The 23,540-nt window shown below is 38.9% G+C and overlaps 1 protein-coding gene across 1 annotated transcript in view; it reads left to right on the top strand.

Annotated features, from left to right (window-relative positions):
- ZNF385D (zinc finger protein 385D) overlaps window positions 1-23,540 on the top strand; it is a 968,814-nt gene that overhangs the window by 699,408 nt on the left and 245,866 nt on the right. The window contains exon 3 of the mRNA XM_027872398.1: window positions 15,979-16,121. Coding sequence (XP_027728199.1) covers window positions 15,979-16,121 — 143 coding nt within the window. The remainder of the gene's footprint in view (window positions 1-15,978; window positions 16,122-23,540) is intronic.

Genomic DNA, 23,540 nt, shown 5'->3' with positions numbered 1-23,540 from the left:
TTCTACCCCCTAGACTAACTGGCTTCTGAAACCCCTTCTCTCCCCACATCTGATCGTACTTTAAACTCAAAGTTAGCCTTGCTTCAAGGCCTTCCCAGGCAGAAGGGGGTTAATGAGATAAGCTATCTTCAATCCATTTTTCAGACTTTCACATTTGAGGTTCTAATGAGATTTAACCGTGCATCAGTTTAGAGGTTGGTAACTTTACAAGAACTGAATGGAATACTGGCCAAGGAGCTCATGTATGCAGAGCACAGCACCGTGGAACTCTATCTGCTGAGTAATGAGAATCCGAGAATGTGAGAGTTGTAGGGGATTTTCAGAGATCCTCTGATCCAACCTCCTCATTTCACAGATGAGTACACAGAAGCCCAGAGTGGTTGGATGACTTATCCAAGGTCACATAACTACTCAGTAGAGTGGCACAGAACATTTTCTCACTTAATCCTCTGAGTCATGTGTTGGCAAACATGTTTCTGTAAAACTTTGGAGGATTGCTACCCTTGGCTTTTTGTTCAATGGGACAGATTCTCCTTTGCAAATTGTGGAACAACTCTTTGAATAAGGCTGCTCTGCATCCATAATGCATGAGTCAGAGAGGGGGAGACTGCATCTTCTGTCATTTGTCAGGAGGTTAAGTGGTTGGTCCCTAATGACCCATACTGTTGCTGGTCCATGCCTCTCTCTCTTAGTCATGTGCTGTGAGATAATATCAGAGCCAGAGCCTGCTTAGGCAACTGAAAAAGGCTACTGACAACTGGGAGAGAGATCCTGCCCTGTATCCAATTATAAGCAGGCCTCTGGAACAGAAGATGGAAAGGAGGCGGGGGAGGAGAAGGAAAGGGAGAAAATCTCCTCCTTTTTTTTTTTTTTTTTTACTGACATCAGATAATGTTCACTCACTAGCACATTGGAGAAAATTATCATTGTTAAGGAAGCCCTCTCTATTTCCATCTCAAACATGAATTGATTATCTTAACCAGCTAAAGGCACAGAGATATATTAGGGGGAGGGCATGTCAATGTTAAGGTGTCACCTGTGCATCTACAAGTCAAGTGACAGTACTGAGCACCAGGAATCAAGGGTGGAAAATAGGAGAAAGAAGAATGAGCTGAAGGCAGCAATGAATTATGAGTCCAAAGCAGGGAACAGATTAAGACCGGAAAGTTGGATAACAAACAAGGGCACCAATAAGATGCGGATGTTGAAGGGAACATAGAGGTGATATGTGCAGGCCACTCTCCTCCTTTTCCTGAAGATGAAACCTTGACCAGAGCAGTTCAGTGACTTAGGATGATAGGATCATTGATAGTGAACTGGAAGGGGCTCTTAGACTAGATCAACTAAGTCTAGTCATGTTACAGATGAGGAAACTGAGGCACAGAGTAGTAAGTTGCCTGGTTATTAGATTGTAAGCTCTTTGCAATGAATATGGCTTCATTTTTTGTACTTTTATCTCCAGGACCTAGAAGTGCTTGGTATATAAGAACTTAATAAATACTGGCTGACTGATCGTACATCGATTGACATTCACGTGGGTTAGCAAGTCAAGGTGTCCTGTCTCCTGCCTCAGAATTAAGTGTTCATTCTACTCCCCCGTGAACCTTCTAATAAATAGTCCAAGAATGCAGAGTCTGAGGTCCTAAACTGAAACAGAAATCAACCAAAAAAATACATTATGTAGATCAGTTCCACCTAGTTCAGGTGGCTGATGTTGAACCAACAGTGCTATCAGGTTCTCTGGCTCTTTTTAGAGCTATCCATTTGGAGGCATGGACAAGGTTGGAGGGTGACTTTGCTTTTATTTCTCAGTCAAATTTAAATAGTTGGCCAATCAACTAAGCCTTGACAGTGGGACTCAATTTGGTGGGTCAAATGACAGGTTCACCATAACACATTCAAGGGCAACTGGAAATCAGTGTTTACTTCATGACTCACTTAACATTTTTGTCTCTTTGGTTCCAGAAAAAAAAAAAAAAGTCTTCTGTTCCATCCCAGAACATTCTGAAGCCATCAGTATTGATTTGGGCATTTTTTATTGATTTGTCATTAACTTGCCTTTCAGTATTAATCATTATTGATCACACATGAGAATTTACCTATAGGCTACCCCTATCAGTCATAAATGTATTAAAAATAACAACTGAACAGTTCTATAATAGTAAGTGCCTACCATGTGCTAGGTCTGGGATGCCGTGGTATTTTTTTTTTAGGTAAGATCATTGGACTTTAACACTTGAAGTATTTTCAGAAATTATTTAAAAACAAAGGTTTATAATTATTTTATTTTCACTAATCCCTAACTAAAATTTATCAGTTTTTCAATTATTTAAAAACATTATTTAGAGAAAAGATCTATTAGCTTCACCAAGCTGCCAAATGGATTAATGACACTCAAAGATGTTAAGAGCCCCTGATCTGAGTGAACCCCTTTATTTAATAAGAGAGCTGATGAGCAGAGAGATTGAATGCTTTTCTCATGGTCGCTCAGATATTTCACCCTCTGAGGAAAAAAAAATGAAATCTAGATTTTCTTATTCCTTACCTAGCCCTATTTTGCCTAAATCGTTCAGCCTTTCAGAGTTTTATAACCTTAAGAAAAAAAAAATGAAGTCAGTTATATGGGATTTGGGACTTCTGCCCAAGCCCAAGCTACTCAGCCCTGAAAGTGTACCTTAGCTGATATTTTTTTTTCCCCTAAAAAATGCCCAAGGTGGGTGGGAAAATTCAAAAGGATATTATGCTGATAAATATTTTCAATCAAATGCTAATATCTGGTGAACACTTCCTTCTTCCACTTAAAACTACCTACCCCTTATTTTTCACCTCTTCTCTCAAATATGCCCTCAACCTTCTATATAGTTTCTTTTCAGCTATAACAACAAAAATATAATTTTCAAATTGACTTTCCTTAGGTGCCTGGCCAAGGTAGACTTTTTCATATGAACTCTAAAGCAGTATCTAGTAAACCAAAGGTGTCAAACTTGTATTGGCATGCAGCCTGCAAAATTCCCAAGTGTATCTAGGGAATTAGTTTAAAATATAACTGGGAAATGTTTAACAAAGTAAATAAAAATATAATACAACATAGATGATGCTAAGTTTTGGTTTTCTAAGTCAATATGCAGCTCAGGGATCCATTTCTATGTGAATTTGACAGCACTGTAGTATATTGTCATACTTAAAATATCATCTGTAGCTGTTGCTATTAGTAACCAAAAGAAATAATTTCGTCCATGGAGTGCTCTTTGTTCAGCAAAGCATTTGACAGGGTCTCTAATCTGATCTTTGTGGACATGATGGAGAAATGTAGGTTGGATGGCAGAGAAATAATGTAGATTCTCAACTGGTCACTAGAGTGATCAACCTGTAAATCAACTCATGACTAGCCTGATGTCACCTTGGAAGGAGACCAGTAATAATGTCCAGGTTGGCATATAAAAGTGGATAAAAGGAGTGAGGGACACTTATTTTGAAGAGTTGAAGACTTGGGGAGACAGTTGTGGGGAGTGGAATAGTAGATGTCTTCAATAGCTTGAAAGGGCTTTCTTTCATGTGGATGAGGGATCAGAATTGGCTCCATAGAGAAGACCTGGGAACAATGACTAGGGGTTGCACCGAGGCAGGTTCAGGTTTTAGAAAGGAAGCAAAATCCCAGAGCTATCCAAGAGTGGAATAGGCTGCCTTGCGGGGTGATGGGTTCCCCCTCACTGGAAACTTTAAAAAATAATTGCATGCCTGTTTGCTGGGATTGTTGGAGAGGAAGCCATTGGCCAGATTGGGATTGGGATGGAAAAGCCTTGGAGGTTTTCCAACTTTGAGATTTGATGATTGTGTGTAGCCATTTTACCTATCTGCATACTTGTTTTCTCATCTGTAAAAATGAGAAGATTGGACTAGATCATGATTTTCTTAACCTTTTTAATGTTGTGGGTCCCTATGGCAATCTCCTGAAGCTCAAGGTCTCTTTTTAGAATGATGTTTTTTGTTTGGTTTTTTTTTGGCAAGGCAATTGGTGTTAAGTGACTTGCTCAAGGTCACACAGCTAATTCGTGTCAAGTGTTTGGTCTGAGGCCGGATTTGAACTCAGGTCCTCCTGACTTCGGAGTCGGTGCTCTATCCACTGCACCACCTAGCTGCCCCCTAGAATAATGTTTTTTAAAGCATAAAAAAATACATAGGGTTACAAAAGCACTCAATTATATTAAATTATAATTAAGTATATATACACATATACATACTTATGTACATAAACGCACACATCAAAATACGTATATACATACATATGTACAATATGAATGCATACATGTACACACACTTAAGTTCATAAGCCTCCACTGAAGTCTCCAGATTAAGAAACCATGGGTTAAATGGTCTCTTCCACCTCTGATATTTTATGATTTTGATCTACAAAAGTCTAGGGAGTGACTTACATTTTTTTTTAACCTCACACACTAGTTAACCAGATAAGTGTTTTCCTAGGGGTCACTTTTCCTTTGACTAGCACAGGCTCCATACAAGAGTAAAGGAGAGTCATTCCTCCTTTCAAGAAGCAGGTGCCTTAGTTTGTCCTGGGGACATTTCTATGTCTCTGACCTTGAGAAAGCGGGGCATTTCCAGAGAGAATTGTGTAAGCCATTAAGCTGTAAATCACAAAGCTGGGCTCTAGGACTTTTTTTTTCTTAGTCTCCATAAAGTTATGCAACAGCTTTTCTTGTTAAATCTGGAAGGGGGCAGGAAGAAGGTGACTCTATTTCTTGGCATGTGCCTATTACCATGTGGAATGTTGTCTTGAGCTTCTATATTTTGAGGAAGAATAGTGTCAAAATGCTGGCTTTGCTCTAGACATATTATTACTCGAGGTACAGTGTACAAGGTACTGGGCCTGGAGTTAGGAAGATGTGCTAAAATCTGGCCTCAGTCACTTACCTCAATTTAACCTCAATTTGCCTCAGTTCCCTCAACTGTAAAATAGGGATAATAATAGCACTTACCTTTCAGGGTTGTTGTGAGCATCAAATGAAATAATATTTATAAAGCACTTAGCACATTGCCTAGAACTAGGAACTATGATATAGATGCTTCCTTCTGTCCTTCCCTCTTTCCTTCCTTCTTTCCTTCCTTCCTTCCTTCCTTCCTCCCTCCTTCTCTCTGTCCTTTCCTTTCCTTCCTTCCTTCCCTCCCTCCCTCTTTTCTTCCTTCCTTCTTTCCTTCCTTCCTCAATAACAATGATGGCTGATTGGTGAGTTTTCCAGACAAAAGCCTCCTGAGAAATTGCCAAGAAGACATGCTGCAAATGACTGCTTTTTGCACTTTCTCTTGGTACTAAATGATAAGAATTCTAACCTTCAGTAGACATGAAAGTTGTTTTTTCCCCCCAGCATTGTGACAGTACCAAAACCATGGCCTCAAAGATAAGCTAATACTTGAAAATCTGAGAGAACTCTGGCTATTAGCATTTTGCCCGTTATTGATTGGAGTCAGGGTATTGACATCTCTGGAGCAATGCAGAGTGCTGGATTTTGGCCCCTGGTGATGAAATAGAGTGACACGGGGGCATGAAATCTGTGGGTTATGAAAATAAAATCTGTTAAGCATTAGTTTGAGTGGAGCTTCACAGCCCAGGTCCATGGACTAGAAGGATTGATCTGCATGTTTTCAGTGGATGTAGGAACAGAGAAGCCCCTCTGTAGCTGGGCACTGGAAATGAGTATCAGGGACAGTCTCCAGGTATGTAAGCTTGCTTTGTCTTTGCCGCTGGTCTGACTGGGCCAGTCATTGTGAGAGTTTCAGAGTGTTGCAGGAAAAAATAAAGAAGAGCACAGATAGTAAGGTACCAAGAAGCTTACATTGTCTCACCTATGGTGGGTTCAGGTTTCATTCATATTTCCCCAGGTAATATTTCTTATTCGCTAGCCTAGCTACTATTATTCTGGGGAAGGCAATCAGTCAGAAACTCTAGAATCTCTGTTTCTCAGGGCTGGGGTGGGGGGTGGATTGGTCTTATATGGTCCACAGCGATATCCTACGCTGCTTGAGATCATAGATTTAAAGTCAGAAGGAATCTTGTCATCACCTACTGTAAACTAATGCCCCCATTTTACACACAAAGAAATGGAGGCTTTGTGAGTAGAAGTGACTTGCCCAAGGTTGTGCAGGTTGTAAGAAGCAGAGATAGGATTTGACTCAGGTCCTCTGACTCCAGGCTCAGAAATTTTTTTTTTCCCACTGTACTATACTATCTATGCAATCTAGAATTCAGAAAATCTCCAAGAGAAGATTGGAGTCATGATATCATGTTTTCTCCATTCATTCTCAGAAGGAAGTAATTGATTTTTCATGATTGAGTTTAGGTGTCCACCATCAGTGGGGAAGTTGTCTATGAGGGACAGATAATAATATTGTTCTCATTTGTTTCAGTCATTTCCAACTCTTCATGACCCCATTTGGGGCTTTCTTGGCAAAGTTACTGGAGTGGTTTGTCATTTCCTTCTCCAGCTCATTTGACAGATGAGGAAAGTAAGGCAAACAGGGTTAAGTGACTTGTCCAGGGTCACAACTTTCTTAATGTGCGAACCTGATGCTTCTGTGAGACAGTAATAAAAGAGATACTTTAGAGGGACATGTCCAAAAGTACTGATAAATCTTTACAGATTTGTGTGAACCCCTCATTCGCCTTGTGATTAAACTCACACCATTGTGAGAGGCAAAGAGTGTGGTCCAGAAGTTAGGGAGTCCTTCTAGATAGGACTTTTGAAAGCTTTGATGGAATAGTGTACTGAAATGGTCTGACAAATGACTGAATATAGTAGTTGGAGACAGATTGTTCTACAGCCATAGACCTGTTTCCAAACGCAGAACAGGCTGCCTATGATTCCTATGACTTAGCAAATGAATCAACAGACCTGGCAAAAAATCACCAAAGCCTAGTTGTAATAATCAGTAGCACATATTTCTGTTTCTCCGTAAGCTTTGTAAAACCTTTCTATGTATGAACTCACTTGACAGTCATACCACCTCTGTGAGGAAGGCGCTCTTAAAATCCCTATTTTTTAGTAAAGGAAACTGAGGCTTCTAAAGGTTAATTGACTTATCAATAAGCACTCAACTAGGAAGTATAAGAAATGAGATTTGAACCCAGGACGTCTTGTCTCTAGGCCCAGTTCACTATCCCAGGCTGAATCTAGGTTGCACATGGATGTTTTGTTAAAATTAAAAGTGATATTTTCAAAATTGTAATTTAAAGCTTTGTTATTACCTTTGGGACTTGCCTTAGCAAAGTAACATGAAATTTAACCTTTTTTTTAAAAGCAAAACATGTTGGATTTGATAATTTAGTTGGTGACTATAATAAAACATAGATGTGCTTGGATATTGAACAATTCCCGAAACCTGAACCCATTATGCTATTTCACTAGACAATAAATAAAACAGAATATAATCAGAAATCATAATTCTAAACTGTGGTCTTCCATACTAGAAGTAGCAGTGATACAATTGGGAATACGCAGAACGCTCATGAATACTTGGCTTGTTGGGTACAGAGGCAAGCCATTGTGGCAAGTCTTGGCCTTTTGAAAGCTGAATCTGGCAGCTATGCTTCCCTGGCCTGCTCTTCAAACATGGCGGGAATCTGGCATGTGTCTGTAGTCGGCAAATATCAGTGATAAACAATGAACAATGACTGATGGACTCCTCCGGAATATTAAACCTGGTCCTGAATTTTGGCAAGGACAGAGCCACATGGATAAGTGTGGCTGTGAGGAGCACTGGCTTTGTCTAACTACCCAGGCAATTTGTGTGCTCTCACTAAACGGATTGCTTAATTAGATGAAGAGGAAGAAGCCAAACGGATGCGTTCCCTCTGTTTGGCCGAGATTGTCAAGTTGTTTCCTCCTGTGCTCGCGTTTAATAGTAACAAACAACAGTTTCATAGACCTTTAGAGTGTGGAAAAGACGTTGCGTGTGTTGCTCCATTTAGCTCATAAAAACCCCATTGGGCAGTGAGGTGGCACAGTGATTAGAATGTCAGGCCTGAAGTCAGGAAGATTTATCATCCTGAGTTCAATTCTGACTTTGAATACTTACTAGCTGTGTGACCCTGGGGCAAGTCAACCTATTTACCTCAGTTTCCTCATTTGGAAAGTGAGTTGGAAAGGAAATGACAAACCATTCTAGTATCTTTTCTAAGAAAACCCCAGTTGAAGTCCCAGAGGGTTGTACATGACTGAAAATGACTGCATGACAAAATAAAAACAACCCTGTTAGGCAGGTATTACTGACTGTATGATAAAGAAACTGAGGGTAGGAGATGTTAACTGACTTTCCAGAGTTAATCTAAATGTCTGGTGTGGAATTTGAACCCAGAGATTCCCAGCTCCAAGTCTAGTGCATTATCCATTATGACAAGCTGCTTCTTACAATGTCTAGGGGGTACAGTGGATAGGTCAGGAAGGCACGAGTTTAATTCCTGCTTCAGACACTTGCTAGCTATATGGACCACAGGAAAGTCACTTAACCTCTACTCACTTCAGCTTCCTCATCTGTAAAATAAGGAAAATAATAGCACCTACTTCCCAGGGTTGTTAAGAGGATCAAATGAGACAATGATTTTAAGGTGCTCAGCAAAGTGCCTGGCACATAATAAGTGCTATGTAAATGTTAGCTATTATGGAATGAATGCTACCTTTGCCTCCTGTTTCCCACCTCCTCCATCTTTGCATACCCATGTTTGCTTCTCTTGTATTCAAGATTAGACTAGTGTGAGACATTGAATAACCAGGCATTAGCTGAAAATTTATGGGGGCAAATGAGGCTTTCTCCAGAGGGATTGTTGAGGGTAGGTGTGGCAGTGGTCTGACCACCCTGGATACTCTCTCTAATGTCATCGAACATTGCCAACCTACTTTTGGGGAAAAAGTTGACAAAAGGCTGTATAGGTAGAGGTAAAGAAAAACTTATTAATAAGGAGAGTGACCTGAAAGCAGAAAGGGCTCCTTCTTTCCTAATAAGAGAGATTTCTAAAAGTAGCCTAGGTTTCTTGGTAGGAGGTGGTTGGATTCCTCAAGTGAAGACTGGAAGACAACTAACTATTCAGGCCATTTAGGAACCTTGTCTATGCATTGGCCTAGATGACCCCAGAAATCTATTGATCTTTCAACCTATGTTCCTATGGGAAAGAAGTTGAAATACTTCTAGCATATAATCTCCTTAGCTGTTGTTGTGGCAGATGGATGGAGTCCAATTCTTTTTAAACTAAAACTTTGTGGTTGGCTCTCAGTAATTCTTGTTCCCAGTTTTACTTATTTTAAGTACTTTCTCAAAGTAGAGAGGCAATAAGCAGGGTGGAAGGGAAGTAAAATTTGGAGCCAAATATTTCAAAATGTTTGTTTAGCTTAAGATCCCTTTAAGTGAACCAAAAGAAGTTAGTCCTGCGATTTCAGTGAATGACTATTCAGTAAAACCTCAATTAGTTGGAAAACTCAGTTGACTAGGTTTTATATTTTCCTTGAATTTTATGCAAAGGATACAACCCATAAGAAAATAAGTTCTCATCAGGGATTTCATTGAAATGAACAACACAAAATGAAGCAGACAGGAAAACAAACAAAAACTCTCTTCCTACCCTTATCATGAAGTTAGAGTGTGTGTATTCTGCTCAGGTATATAGCAAATACTTATGATAAATTTATTTGAATTGTATTAGAATAGATGGGAGGAAGTTTGGGAGCAAGTACCAAAACTTGGGCCCTAATCCAAAAATGCCTATTTGAAGACATACCATCGTGGAAAATGTTATTTTCCTCCTCCTGCAGTAGAGGAATATCACCCATTTTTTAGAGGTGGGTCATTATCAAAAGTTTTTTTTTAAATTTGTTATGGGAAGGGCAGGGAGAGAAAGATGGATTAAGGGAAGCCTCATATTTTAAAATTTTATTTATTTATTTTTTGGCTAGGCAATGGGATTAAGTGACTTGCCCAGGGTCACACAGCTAGTGTTATGTGTCAGAGGCTGGATGTGAACTCAGGTCCTCCTGAATCCAGGGCCAGTGCTCTATCCACTGCACCACCCATATTTTCAATAGGTCACATCATCAGGAAGTCCTTTTGTCTTCTATAATGCCAACTTATTTTTTCCCCCAATCTCCCCCCTCTTTTTATGACTCATAGATCCAAGGTTTACAATATCAGAAATAGTTCACAGAGGATGCTCTTGATTACTCTCAAGATAAGTCTTGTACTGTGAGGAAAGGAAAGATTAAATAATTTAAGTTGTCTGGCAATATTTTGGGTACAGCTGAGATGCCCTATTTGGATCAAGTACAGAAGTCCAAGGTTAAACGTTTCCCCTAAAAGGAAAGACTATGCAATACTGTCCAGGAATCCTTCAAAATATTGATTTACGATGTTATTTCATACGATCATTACGCTGCAGTACCAGCAGTTTGCACCAGCAAACGGAAGGGGAGGATTGCACCAAGTTGACCTCCAGTTAGAATTATCTGAATTGATGATCCTTGGGTCCCCAAAGGATCAGGTAATTATCTCTGTGGCTGAATGATCAACTGGCTTGACAGTTATGATGGTCAAGTCATTAATTTTTTTAATCAGCCAAATTGGTTGGGAACTTATTTCATCAGTGAACCCCACTGGCTTAAGCAAGTTAAATTGGTTGTGCCCATTAGCCACACATACCCTGTTAACTCATTACTTTGTTTGGAAGAGGCATATGGAGTCAGAGAATGCAGTCAAGTTTTCATTTAATTTGAACAAAATATAAGCTCCTTAATCAATTGATATTCACATACTTGGATAATCTATATCAACTTAGGTATTTCAAAGTTTACTGTTTTAGAGAGAGGATAGTGGAGAATATAATGGGCTTGGAGTCAAGAAGACCTGAGTTCAAATGCTGCCTGGGAATCTTATTAGCTGTGTGATCATGTCCAAGTTCCTCAATCTGACTGAACCTTGGTATCCTCATTTGTCAAATGATAATAATGATATCTGTTGTGCATTCCTTGCAGGACTATAAAGTCCAAATCCAAGTGTGATATGTGTAAAGTACTTTGCAGAATTCAAAATACTATATAAATATTGGCTATTATTACTAAAGTTTGTAAGGATATCTGCTGCCTTGTGGATGAAAATACCACTCAGTTGCTTTGAACATAATAGGTGCTTAAAAAGTGATCCTTACTTCTTAGAACTTGGTGTTCAAGGGACCTATTAGACCATCTAGTCCAAACCCACTTATTTTACAGATGAAGAAACAAGCCAAGGAAGGTCAAGCCAAGTGTAAAGTCATATGGTAAGTGGAAGTACCAGCATTTGAACCCACATCCATTGACCCCAAATACATTACTCTTTCTGAGGCACCATTTTGCTTAATAAAAGTAAAATCAATTTATTTTTCCCAAAGGCCCCTATTATTAATCTAAATATATATATAAAACTACTAACTGTACAAGTATTAGCCCTTCCATGACGGAATACAAGTTCCTTTAGGACAAAGACTGGTTCAGTTTTTTTTTTAAGCCAGTGCTTAGCACATAGTAGGTCCTCAATAAATGCTTGTTGACTTTACTTAATCAGTACATAGTTAATCAATATGAGTTGGACTGAATTGAATTTACTAATATGAGATTACTCTGTTTATACTGTTTCTATTGTTCATTTGTTTCAGTTGTGTCCTACTCTTTGTGACTCAATTTGAGGTTTTCTTGGCAAAGGTACTGGACTGGTTTGCCATTTCCTTCTCCAGCTCATTTTCCAAATGAAAAAAGTGAGGCAAACAGGATTAAGTGACTTGCCTAATCACATAGCTAGTAAATGTCTGAGGCCACATTTGAACTCAGGTCTTCCTGACTCCAGGCCTGGCACTCCGCCCAATGTACCATCTGGATTCCCCTGTTTGCACTGTAACTTGCTGTAATTCTGGCTAAATGTAAGATGCTACAAAACTTTCTACTACATTGACTATAGTCTTTCTATATGAGTAGTAGTGTCAACACAGGGAGTGATAGAGGAATTAAGTGCCATGCTCATATCAAGGAAGGCATCAGGGGAAGGAGATAGAGTGGAGATATATGATATGGTGATATATTGGGGGGGGTAAGAAAATTCCCTGGACTCTGGGAGGAGGAGGACAGGGATTCTTTTCCTGTGGGTACAAAGTATAGAGTCTGCTCAATGAGCTATTTTGCTCTTGGTTTGTGTTTATATGTTCTGTTGTTGGGGAATGAGACAACGGATAGATAGTCCATGTGCTATAAAGACTCAGGGCTGTCAACTGGAAATCAAATAATTTGATTGCTTAGAATTAGAGATAAATTGAGAGTCAAGATACAGGGGTGGGGAACCCACAGCATCGAGGCCACATGGGGTCCTCTAGGTCCTCAAGTGCGGCCCTTTGACTGATTCCAAACGTCACAGAACAAATCCTTTTATTAAGGGGGATTCATTCTGTGAAGTTTGGAATCAGTCTAAGGGCCGCACTTGAGGACCTAGAGGGCCCCACGTGGCCTTGAGGCCACAGATTCCCCACCCCTGGCTCTAAGACACTTGTCTGGGGCAAAATTGCCCCCTCCTCTGTGTGTGTATACACACATATACATATATATGTATACACACATGTATACATACATATGTGTGTTTATGTATATACACATGTATCTGTATATAGGTATGTATATGTTTATGGACATATATATTTTAAACTTTATTTTTAATTTATAGAATAAAACAAGCATTTCCATAACATAGTATAATAATAAGACAAAGATAATAGCGCTTGAAACTGCAAATCTATTATGTACAAGTTGCTATTCCTTTTAAATATATAATAAATTTATCATGTATGTATATATTTATACATTTGTGTATACTTCCATACACATGTATGTTTCTTTTGATAAGGTCCTTGAAGACAAAGATAGTTCTATTTATTATCTTTGTAACTCTAGCACCTAGGAGAGTTCCTGGAGCACAGTGGTTGCTTACTACATAGTCGTTGATTGGACTGACTGATTGGATGGGCTTTGAGGACCTTCCTATCTATTGATCAATGGTTGATGAGAAAATAGGTGTTCAGAGAATTAAGTCTTACCCATGGCTACACAGATAATATATCACAGAACAATTACATTTATTCCTTTTTTATTCTTTGTCAACATTGCTTTGCTATGTGCTGCATAATGTCTTTGTTGTTAGGGTCAATGAGGTAACAGTGGTGAATTGAAAGTAGGGTTGATCTCACAGTCACAAAGACCTGGGTTCAAATCTAGCCTCTGTGTGATCATGAGCATATCAATTTACCTCTTAGTGCTACAGCCAAGATCATGAGTAATAGATGAGTTGCTCATATGTGTCAGCTGAGAGTGCTTCCACTCTGGAACAACAACAGCAAAAGATCAGATGATATCAAATATGTTATTAAGTGTCATAAAAATTTAGGGAAGGAACATGGTGCATTGGGAACAGTTCTTGTTTTGGAACCAGAGGCCCTGGTTTCATATTTAATTTGCTCATTAATTAGCTCAATCAGAAATGTCAAACACATAGCCCCGGCTTCACACAGCCCCCAATACTATGTGGATCCCTGCCTGAACCAGATTTAATATAATTTTAAAAAATAACCAAAAAGTGAAAATATAGCAAAACATAGGTCATATTACATTAAAAACATAGGCAATATTACATTAAAAAAAACCAATATGCAGGCCTCAAGGATCCTTAGATGTGGATTAGTGGATCCCATTTCTATTTAGATTTGATAAGACTGAGTTAAATGACTGAGACTGACTCTATTCTTAACTTGGCTAAAATTCCTGCATCTGTACGGTGAGGAGATTTGATGAGATGACCACTAAAGTCCTCTCTTCCTCTAAATGACTGATCCTGAAAGATTTTATTTTGTCGCATGAAACATAAATGGTGTGATTTATTCAATCCATATCTGACTTTGCTGATTAGCTTTCCAAAGAGAGACAATTAAAATTCACTGCAGGTTCATAAAAGCATTTCAGTAGTTTGGGGGAGGTGAGGCATTAGGAACCTACAAGGAATACTGTACTTAGTCTCTCACCAAATCCTCTGGCAAGTGCCTTCCATGGAAGTTTAACTCAAGCCTCCTTGGCAGGGTGATAGCAGATGTGTTTAAGTGTCCTCATGGTAAATGCAGATCTCCCTTCTCTTCCTCTCTTCCCCCTGCCACCCATCCAGTTTTAGATATGTTATTATTTGTGATTTTTTTTTCTTCATGAAAGTTATGGAAATGGTAGGGAAAATGTGTTTGCTCATTTAGCTACAGTTGATTTTATACCTAGAAGCAGGAGAGCTGACTGGCTATAGCAAGTGGTTAATTAAATCTTTTTCTGTTAGTCCTCAATTACAGGCATTAAGTCATACTCGTAGTTAGCAGCTTTTCTACCCCAATTGGATAGATTTTGTGCATCCTTTCTGATATGTGTGGAACCTTAATGAAAATGATCAGAATTATGTAGAGGGCATGTAATCAGGGATATTGTGTGTGTGTGTGTGTGTGTGTGAGAAAGAGAGAGAGAGAGAGAGAGAGAGACAGAGAGAGAGAGAGACAGAGACAGAGAGAGACACAGAGAGAGAGAGAGTAGAGCCACACACAGAGAGACATAGGCAGGGAAGGAAAGAGGAGAGACTTTTTAAGAGAAATTCTGGTAAGATTTTTTTTTTAAAAGCAACTCTTCTTCTTCGCTATTTGTCACCTTTGACTCAACTAACTTACAAAATAAGATGGCAGTTCCATATTGGGATTTAGAGTCTCTCTCACCTCACTCTTCCTCTTCTTCCTTTTCTCTCCTTCCTATTCTCTTCTCTTCAGAATGTTCTGAGATAAGGGTGAAAAATCCCACTGCATTTTGTTTTTCTAATGTTTCTTGGCCTCTCCCCAGTAGGTTTTTTACAGTCTGCTGCCTGCCTCTCAGATTAGAAGAACACTGGCATATTTTAACAGTTTCCTAGGATTCAAACAGTCTTTAATTAACAGCAAATTGATGTTTTGGAATATAATCAAAACATGGGAAATATTGCATGCTGAAAATGGGGCTTGAGTCCTTCCAGCTTCCAGGCAACTGACTGACACAGTGTCCTGGGTGGGGGGGGGGCAAAAAAAATTATGCTCTATTGCGAACAGGTGGCTACTGATTGGTATGCAAGGGGATGTCTTCATTTCCATAATAGTCCCACAGACTGCTCATTGGTAGCATGGCTGAGAAGGTATGCTATTGTTTAAGAGGATACTAAATTCTATCTACCCCTAAATACACCCACCAAAAAAAATCTAGTGTACTTGACAATAGCCCTAGGCAGCGGCTAGGTGAGGTGAGGACTGACTCTTGGGGAATGCTTCCTAGCAGCCCCACTCCTTTGGTAACAGTGAATTAAAAACAGCATTTTAACCCCCCACCTATCAAGGAAGCAAGGTAGGGTGATTTGTCTTTCCTGCAAGGTTAGTTCTCTGCTTACCACGGCCAGAGTTCAGGATGCTGTGAAAAGGAGAGACCTAGGGAAACAATGGCACAAGAGCCTCTGAAAGATAAGATGAATTTTAGCAGGAGATGGGCAGGAGGGCTGCATTTGCCCTAGAAATGAAAAACCAATATGGAAGCTAGTGGTCTTGAAGGCATCTTGATTGAAAATGTGATTGATAATTGAATCCCATCTGGCTGCCTGGCAGGAAATAGCCCTGAGATACTTTCCCAGCGTTATCTGTTCAATTTGAAGGCAGAGGCAGAAATCATAACTAGCTACTTCCAAACAAGGAAAAGTTGGCTGCCAGTTGATAGCAACAGGTTTCACAGTTGGTTTATGAGTTCTTGATTTCCAGGGAAACATAGTAATGGCTTTTAATCCTTTGTGAGAAACCTCAGGTGTTTCATCAAGGTCATCTGTTCAAAGGCAGAGGATCTTGCTAACTCTTTTCTTTTCCCTTCTCGTCTCCAGGTGGCACATGCCAGAGCCCTGCTCTCCCAGCCCTGGTGCGTCCACCTGCCCCGCCTTTGCAGCCCTCACTGGATATTAAACCATTTCTTCCCTTTCCTCTGGACACTGCAGCAGCAGTCAATCTGTTCCCCAACTTTAATGCAGTAAGTACCTCAGTCCTTGAAGCTCATGGCATGGGCTAGGCGGGTTTTATGTTCTGGAGAAGAGGGAGGGCCCAAGCTGTAATACCCGGTATTCCTCCACCCACAGTCATGATACTATAGTTCCTTCTAATCATAACTAAACACAGTGGGCTCTTAGATCATGCAAAGAGTTCAGAATCAGCTCCTTGTGTAAGGAGAGAGGGCCTAGATTTGTCTGCATTTTTCATAATGCTTCCTCCTGACAACTTCATTGCAATGCCAAAAGACCCAGTTGTTACAGAGGGATGTGCTTGAAGTGAAATTGATATGGTTGAGAACATTAGGATATAATAAGGAGATTTCTGAAAGTGGAGGCTAGTGTATTTTTATTGCCTTTATCTGGACTTTGGGGTAGTAGTAGTTGTAGCAGCAGCAGTAATATTAGTAGTAAAATATATCAATGCATTCCATTTATATAACACCTTTTCCTCTAGATAGTAATGGTTTTTTTTTTCTCCTGTACCTCAACCAAATTAAAAATTCTCATCATGGCATAGTTACTATTTTCATGCCTACCTATAAAGACTACTTGCTCCTTTTTTATTTTCCATTTCTGTTGGGCCATGCCAACAGGAGCCAAAACAATTCTTCTCCTTAAAGATCAAAGTGATTTTTCCATGGGTGCTAATTCATATTCTTTTGTTTCCTTTCTGTTAGGGTTTAGCCTAGATTTCTGTGCTAATTTCTGTAGCGTAGGAAAACATAAAGTGTGTGTGGAGGCAGAGAATGGAAACTGAATTAAAAAAAAAAACTAGAACCCAGCCTGACAGATGATCTTTATTTCTTTTTCTTAACCTACTTGAGAAGTCGTCAAGATGCTCTGTCCAAGCTTGAGCAAATCAGTGCCAGGGCATGTCAGCAGCAGTAGAGTGAAGAGTGTCAAGGTGGGCATTGCATATTGTCGGAGCAAGCAAAGCTTATCTGGGCACTGCAGCTGTTTGTTCTCAACTCCAGCTTTATTTTATTGTTTCCTTTTCTCCAACTCAATCTTCATCCATCAAGAGAAAGAAGCAAGATTATGTCCTCAAGTGCCCGCTCATAGGGCCAAAGCAGAGGGCAGCTCTTGTCTAGAACTCATGTAACTGAACCTGAGTGCTATGTCAAGTTAAATGATAGTGTCTGAGGCAATGTGATCTCAGAGATCTGGAGAACGAGGATTGGGATTCCCCAATGTGCTCCTTACTAGATATGTCACTTTGGACAACTCCTTTGTCTGTGAATCTCTCTTTTCACACAGCTATAATCATTAAGTTGGTTTAGATCACAGTCCTTAAAATGGGATTCCCTAAGGGGTTCATGGATACATCTAAAGATGTCCATGAAGTTGAAAAGGAAAAAAACGCATCTTTATTTTTTATTAACCTTTAACTGAAGGTTTCTGAACCTGGAGTCCATGATTTTTTTCCCCCTTTAACATATGAAGAGCTCTGTTCCAATATAACTGATTTCCTTTATTATTCTAGGTAATTTATTGTATCATTTGAAAACAAATTCTGTGACATTGATGTCAGTATTATTCCCATTTTACAGATAAGAAAACTAAAACTCAGAAAGGTGCAAAAAACCTTAGGGCTGGCAGTGAAAGAGACCTCAGAGGCCTTCTAGTTCAACTCCTTTATTCTGTATATGAGGAAAGTGAGGTCCAGAGACTAATTGAATTGTCCAGGGTCACACAAGGCATCATTTGAAATCAGAGTTGTTTCGATGTTCAAATGTGGTAATATATGAAAACCTTTTGCAGTCCTGCAGAACTTAATGTCTTATGTAGATGCCACCTATCATCATTATCATCATCATCATCATCATCATCATCGTCATCAACATCATCATCATAAGTGTAGAGAAAGGAAAACACATAACAGATAAATAGTAAGAGAAATATTGAGTCTATAACTCTTGTGGTATAGTGTTTAGTAATTGATGGCAGGGTTTTGTAATTAACAATAAATTAATTTACTACCAAGTATTTATGAGTTGAGTACATGATTGTACTTGTACGTTTTTATTACTGTCACCTAATTAAGATCATTAATTTAAGGCAGTTATTAGTAAATGTAACTTAGCAACAAGCAGTACCTCACATAATTTCATGGTGACTTGCATAGTCTCTCCCTCAGATGAAACCAACAAAAAAAAAAAATAGGCATTCCGGGAACTCCTGGTAGATGACTATTGACTAGATGATAGAATAAATCTTTGTAAATAGTTATCAACCACCTCCCCTAGGAACCTGGAGGGCTGTGATGAGGAACAATAAGAAATTTTGGGAACTCATTTGAAAAGCTCCAGTAGGAAAGAGTTACATAAGCACAGACTCTCATCCAGTTAGACTTTATGCATAAATTTGTGGTATTCCAGATTTATGTTCAGGAGAACGGAAATCGAGCATCCTAGATTCACTTGCTGGTCACACGCACATGTCTCCATTTGGTATTTCTGGATCTTCATCTTGCCTTCTATAAAATGGAGATTGGGACTGGTGAAGTGGAGAGAGGACCAGTTTGGAAGTCAAGGGAGACCTGAGGTGAATTCCTCCCTCTGCCACACTTGAGCTATGCGACTGTGGACAGGTCACTTAAGTTCTCTGTGTGCCTGAAATAGTTGGGTATCAGATCTTTATGGTTGTACTTCACTAATAAGATTACAGATCTGAACTTAAAAAATATATATTTTATTTCCTACTTCCCCCCACCAAGAAATTGGTATGTGTGTGTGGGGGGGGAGGGGGATATTCTGACATTACAGTGAGCTATACCTTCTCCTCTTAATATCTACTAGAGCCTGTAAATTACCTTGCCTAGTTAATACCCTACTGCCAGCAATAGATCTCTGAAGATTAAAGCAGAAAAGTTGAAGGGGTATGAATAGTAGCTTACCATACTTCCATTTATTTCCAACGAGCAGAGTTTAACTAAACTCTATTCACACATTTTGCATTGTTCTCAGTGAGTCCTCAGAGTGATACAACTGTAGAAGCTGGCACTTAGCCTAGGGGAAATTTTGAGGGCAGAAGAAAAAAAATGTCACAACATGTCCTCAAAATAGGATGTAGGAAGTACAACAAGATTATAAAATTTATAAAGTAGGGAAATACAATAAATATGCTGTTATTGATTTCTGAGTGCTTTGTCCTTTCTGTGAAGGATGTTGCGAAAAATTGATTATATCATTCTTTGTATTGCCTTTGTTATATTTGTATAATAAATCCTCCTAAGAAATTTCCCCCTTAAAAAAACTTCCACCATTGTAAATGTTATCACATAATGTGAATATGAAAATGATGTATGCTGATCCCAGTACGCCAATGTGAAATGTATGAATGGTGGAATTCAAGCATACCGTAATGCACTAATGATTCCAGTCAATATAAAGCTCTCAGTCACGATGATTCAATGATACTGTCTATGATATAGCCGATTTCATTACTTTGATGCTTTTTACTCACTATGTTGTGAGCCTTACAACTCATCCCCTTGAAGAAAGTAAGAAATAGTCATGATCTATAACATTGGCCCAAGGTTTCTAGGTATTCTAGAGGTTTTTGACCATTTTCATTTCTTAATCTTCCAAAGTTATCACCCTATCCTGGATCCAAATTTGAATTGAAATTACTGTTTACTAAGACATATGTTGACTTAGTTTGGAAGATTATTCAATTTTTTTAAGAATAGAATTTCTGCAACTCTTCATATTCTGCAACTGATCTTGATGGATCAGCTTCAACTATCAAGAAGCACTGTGAGGTACTGGACAGAGTCCTGTATGGAGTCGGAAGGTGTAGGTTTGATTTTTGACTCTGCTGCTACTTCGTGTTTGCATATGTATGGGCAACTCACCGTCTCCAGACTTGATTTTCTTCCTCTGTAAAGTGAGAAGGTTGTACTTGACACTCTCTAAAGTACCTTTCAGCAGGCCATTTATGCTGTCAAGGTCTTTTTTCTTATGCTCATTAGGAACCCTCCTGGGGAAGATGACCAAGTGTTCCATCAAATAGTCTTCTGTAACAGCATCTGTAAGATGAAGAAGTTGGACCAGATCAAGGAACCAAAGACTTGTCCTAGATGATCGATCCTCCAGCTTTTCCGTAGCCTAACTTCCCAGTGAACTCATTACCTGCAGAAAGTGATCCTGGCTCTGATTAGAGAATCAGAACCAAGAACACTCTCAAGTTAGCACATGACCAAAGAGCTTGTTTGTTTCACAATAGTAGTGTAATAATGATTATTTGCTATAGGAACACCAAGTTTGATTAAGGAAGTCAATGCTTTTGAATTGGTAGTAAAGAGATTTCCCTTCCCACCCATGTAGTGAGAGAACTATTCTGACCCAATCCAGGATCCTGTTCATTTGGTATTTAGATTGGCAGTCACAGGTGTTTAATAATCAACTTCTCGATCTATTTAGCTGGCATTTATCCTTCCCTGCTTGAATCTTTCCTGTCACTCTGTTTGATGAGTCCTTTGTACTGATCATGGTCCGAGGGAAGAACACTAACTGTAGAGTCATAGGACTTAGGTTTAAATCTGACTCCTGCCATTTACCACCTATGGCTTTGGGTAAGTCACTTACCCTTTATGGGTCTCAAATTTCCTTACCTGTAAAGTGAGAGATTTGGACTAGACCCTAAGATTTCTTCCAACTGTCAAACTATGGTCAGATGAGGCAGCTAGAAGGCACAAGCACTGGGTTTGATTTCAAATCCAGCCTCAGGTACTTAATAGCTCTGTGACCCTGAGTAAGTTATTTAACCTCTATTTGCCTCAGTTTCTTCAACTAAAATGGGATAATAACAGAACCTACCTTTCAGAGCTGTTCTGAGGATCAAAAGGGATAATGTTAATTAACCCCTTAGCATGCCGTCTCACACATAGGAGGTAATATATAAAAGCTTACTACCTTCCCCTTTAATGACTTTTAAAACCTCCAACCTCTCAATTCATAAAGGACCTGTGATTTTATAGGTGCCCAGAAATCCCTCCAGTCATCCAGGTCACATCCTATCTACAGGGAATGAATAATCTCTAAGAGTTTCTTGATGTCTTCAGGTGCTTCTTTGGAATAACTGTGGTCAAAGAGCTAAGAGGTGTCAGATGCTGGATTTGATCACAGCTGTTCCTGACTAAAATTAGAGCTTTATACATTACATCAGTTATATTATTTCTAATATTTTAACCTAACATACTTTTTACCTACAAAAAACATGTCCCTTCACCAAATCTATATACTTAGAAATGTAAAAACATGAACATTCTTTTGTTTAATTAGCATAGATTCTTGGAAGAATTAATTATTAGGAACAATAATTTTGGTTTTGTTTTTGCTAATTGTCTTCCTAAACAATCGCTGAAAGGTCTTTTGGAAATACAAAATATAGTGACATTTGGTTATTTTTTTGTATCACATTTTTCTTTTATAACACTCTGTCCTCTGATACTCACCCAAAGTGAGATAATATTATCATTCTCATTTGGTAGATGAGGGAACTGAGGCTCAGAGAAGTCACAATATTGAGTTGATAGGGAACTTAGGGATGATTGTATCCAACCTCTTTATTTTATAGATGAGGAAACTGAGGTCTATGTTAAATGACATACCCAAGGACACACAGATACTAAGTTTCTGTGCTTATGCACCAAATAACTAGCCATTGGAGTGAGTGGATAGAACCATCTTTTTCTTCTTTTATTTTTTTCTTTATTTTTCTTTCTTTTATTCTTAAATCTTGACTGCTATAGTGGAAAAAAACAAACAAACAAACAAAAACAAAACAGTGGACTAGAAGTAGATAGATTCAGATAAAAGTCCTGGCTTTGATACTTATCATCTGCATGACTTTGGGCGAGTCACTTGATATCTGAGAATTCTATTATTCATTACTTACCTAATGGGAGGGTCATAGCATCAAGAACTAGAAGGAACCTTAGAAATGCTCTAGTTTAAGCCCACATTTTAAAGATGAGTAAAGTTAGGCCCAAAGGGGTGAAATTATTTCTCTGAGATCACCCAGATTTTTAATAAAAAATGTCATATCATCTGCATACAAATCCTGGAAGGTAGATAGAGGAAGACAAAGGTTAAGTAACTTGCCCAGGATCACACAGCAAGTGCCTGAATCAAGATTTGAATTTGGGTCTTTCTGAGTGACAGAGCCAGGATTCTAGCCTAGGATGTCTACAACTAAATCCAGTGACCATTGCAAAAGGACATAGTATTATTATTACAGACCTTGATAAATGGATTTTTTGAAGTAACTTATACTTTCTAGTTCAACTGAACAAACATTTTCAGGAGACGATTATATTCCCTGGTTAGGTATAGGGAATATGAAGACAAAATCCAAATGTTTCTTCCCTTGAGAAGATTAAGTTAACCTTGGAGGGAAACAACATTTATTCAGATAATTAAATACTAACAAGAGGAAAAAAAAAGAACATTAAGTAGGGTGAATTAGGAAAGGATTCATGGATGTGGAAGGAGGGAAGCTCAGCTTAGACTGGAGGTGAAGTATGAGTTCTAGGAGACAGAAATGAAAAGAAATTGTGTTCCAAACATGTTGAGATAACCTGTTCAAAAGCATGGAGGTGGGAGATGTGTTGAAAAGTTAGAGAAACATCAATTTTGGACAGTTTAACTAGAATATAGAGACAGGAAAGTCAGTGATATGAAATGAGTTTTGGAAGGTAGACAGACTTTGAAAGGTTTTAAATGTCAAGATAAGGAGTTTGTATTTTGTCCTATGGAGCCATTGATGACTCTTGAACAGAGTTGTGAAATAGTCAGAATTGTGTTCTCAGGAAGATCTTTTTTGTTGTATAGAAGGCAGTTGTATAGAAGATGGAATGGAGAGGGAAGAAGAAGGAAATAAACAAGCATTTATTAACCCCTATATATCCCTTGCACTGTATTAAGCCCTTTGCAACTATTATCAAATTTGATCCCTACAACAACCCTGGAAGGTAGGGAGAGGCAGACAGAGGTTAAATGACTTACCCAAGGTCACATAGCTAGTATCCAAGGACTGCTAATGATACTTTTGCCAATGATTTCAGAATGCTTTGCCAATGAATCTATTTCATATTTGGTTTACCTATTAAGGAAAAATACAAAGGGAAGGGGACGTTTGAAGCAGTTACCTGGATACCTAGCTAATCAAAAACCACTTGGGCTGTGCTATCAAGATAACTGAAGCTTCAGAAGAATTTCCTTAATTTTGGAATTCTGCCTAATTCCTTGTTTTGGTGAGAGGGAGCAGAGTAAATGACCTGAGGCACAATTCTGTCCAGAGGGTTTCTCATATTTTGGCATCAGCCTTTCTTTCCTTCCTCCCTTTCTTCCTCCTCCCTCCCTCCCTCCCTCCCTCCCTCCTTCCTTCCTTCCTTC

Source organism: Vombatus ursinus, unplaced genomic scaffold, assembly GCF_900497805.2.
Source record: "Vombatus ursinus unplaced genomic scaffold, bare-nosed wombat genome assembly UNPS02014799.1, whole genome shotgun sequence".
Classification (NCBI taxonomy): Eukaryota; Metazoa; Chordata; class Mammalia; order Diprotodontia; family Vombatidae; genus Vombatus; species Vombatus ursinus.
This window is presented reverse-complemented; position numbering and strand designations above follow the sequence as displayed.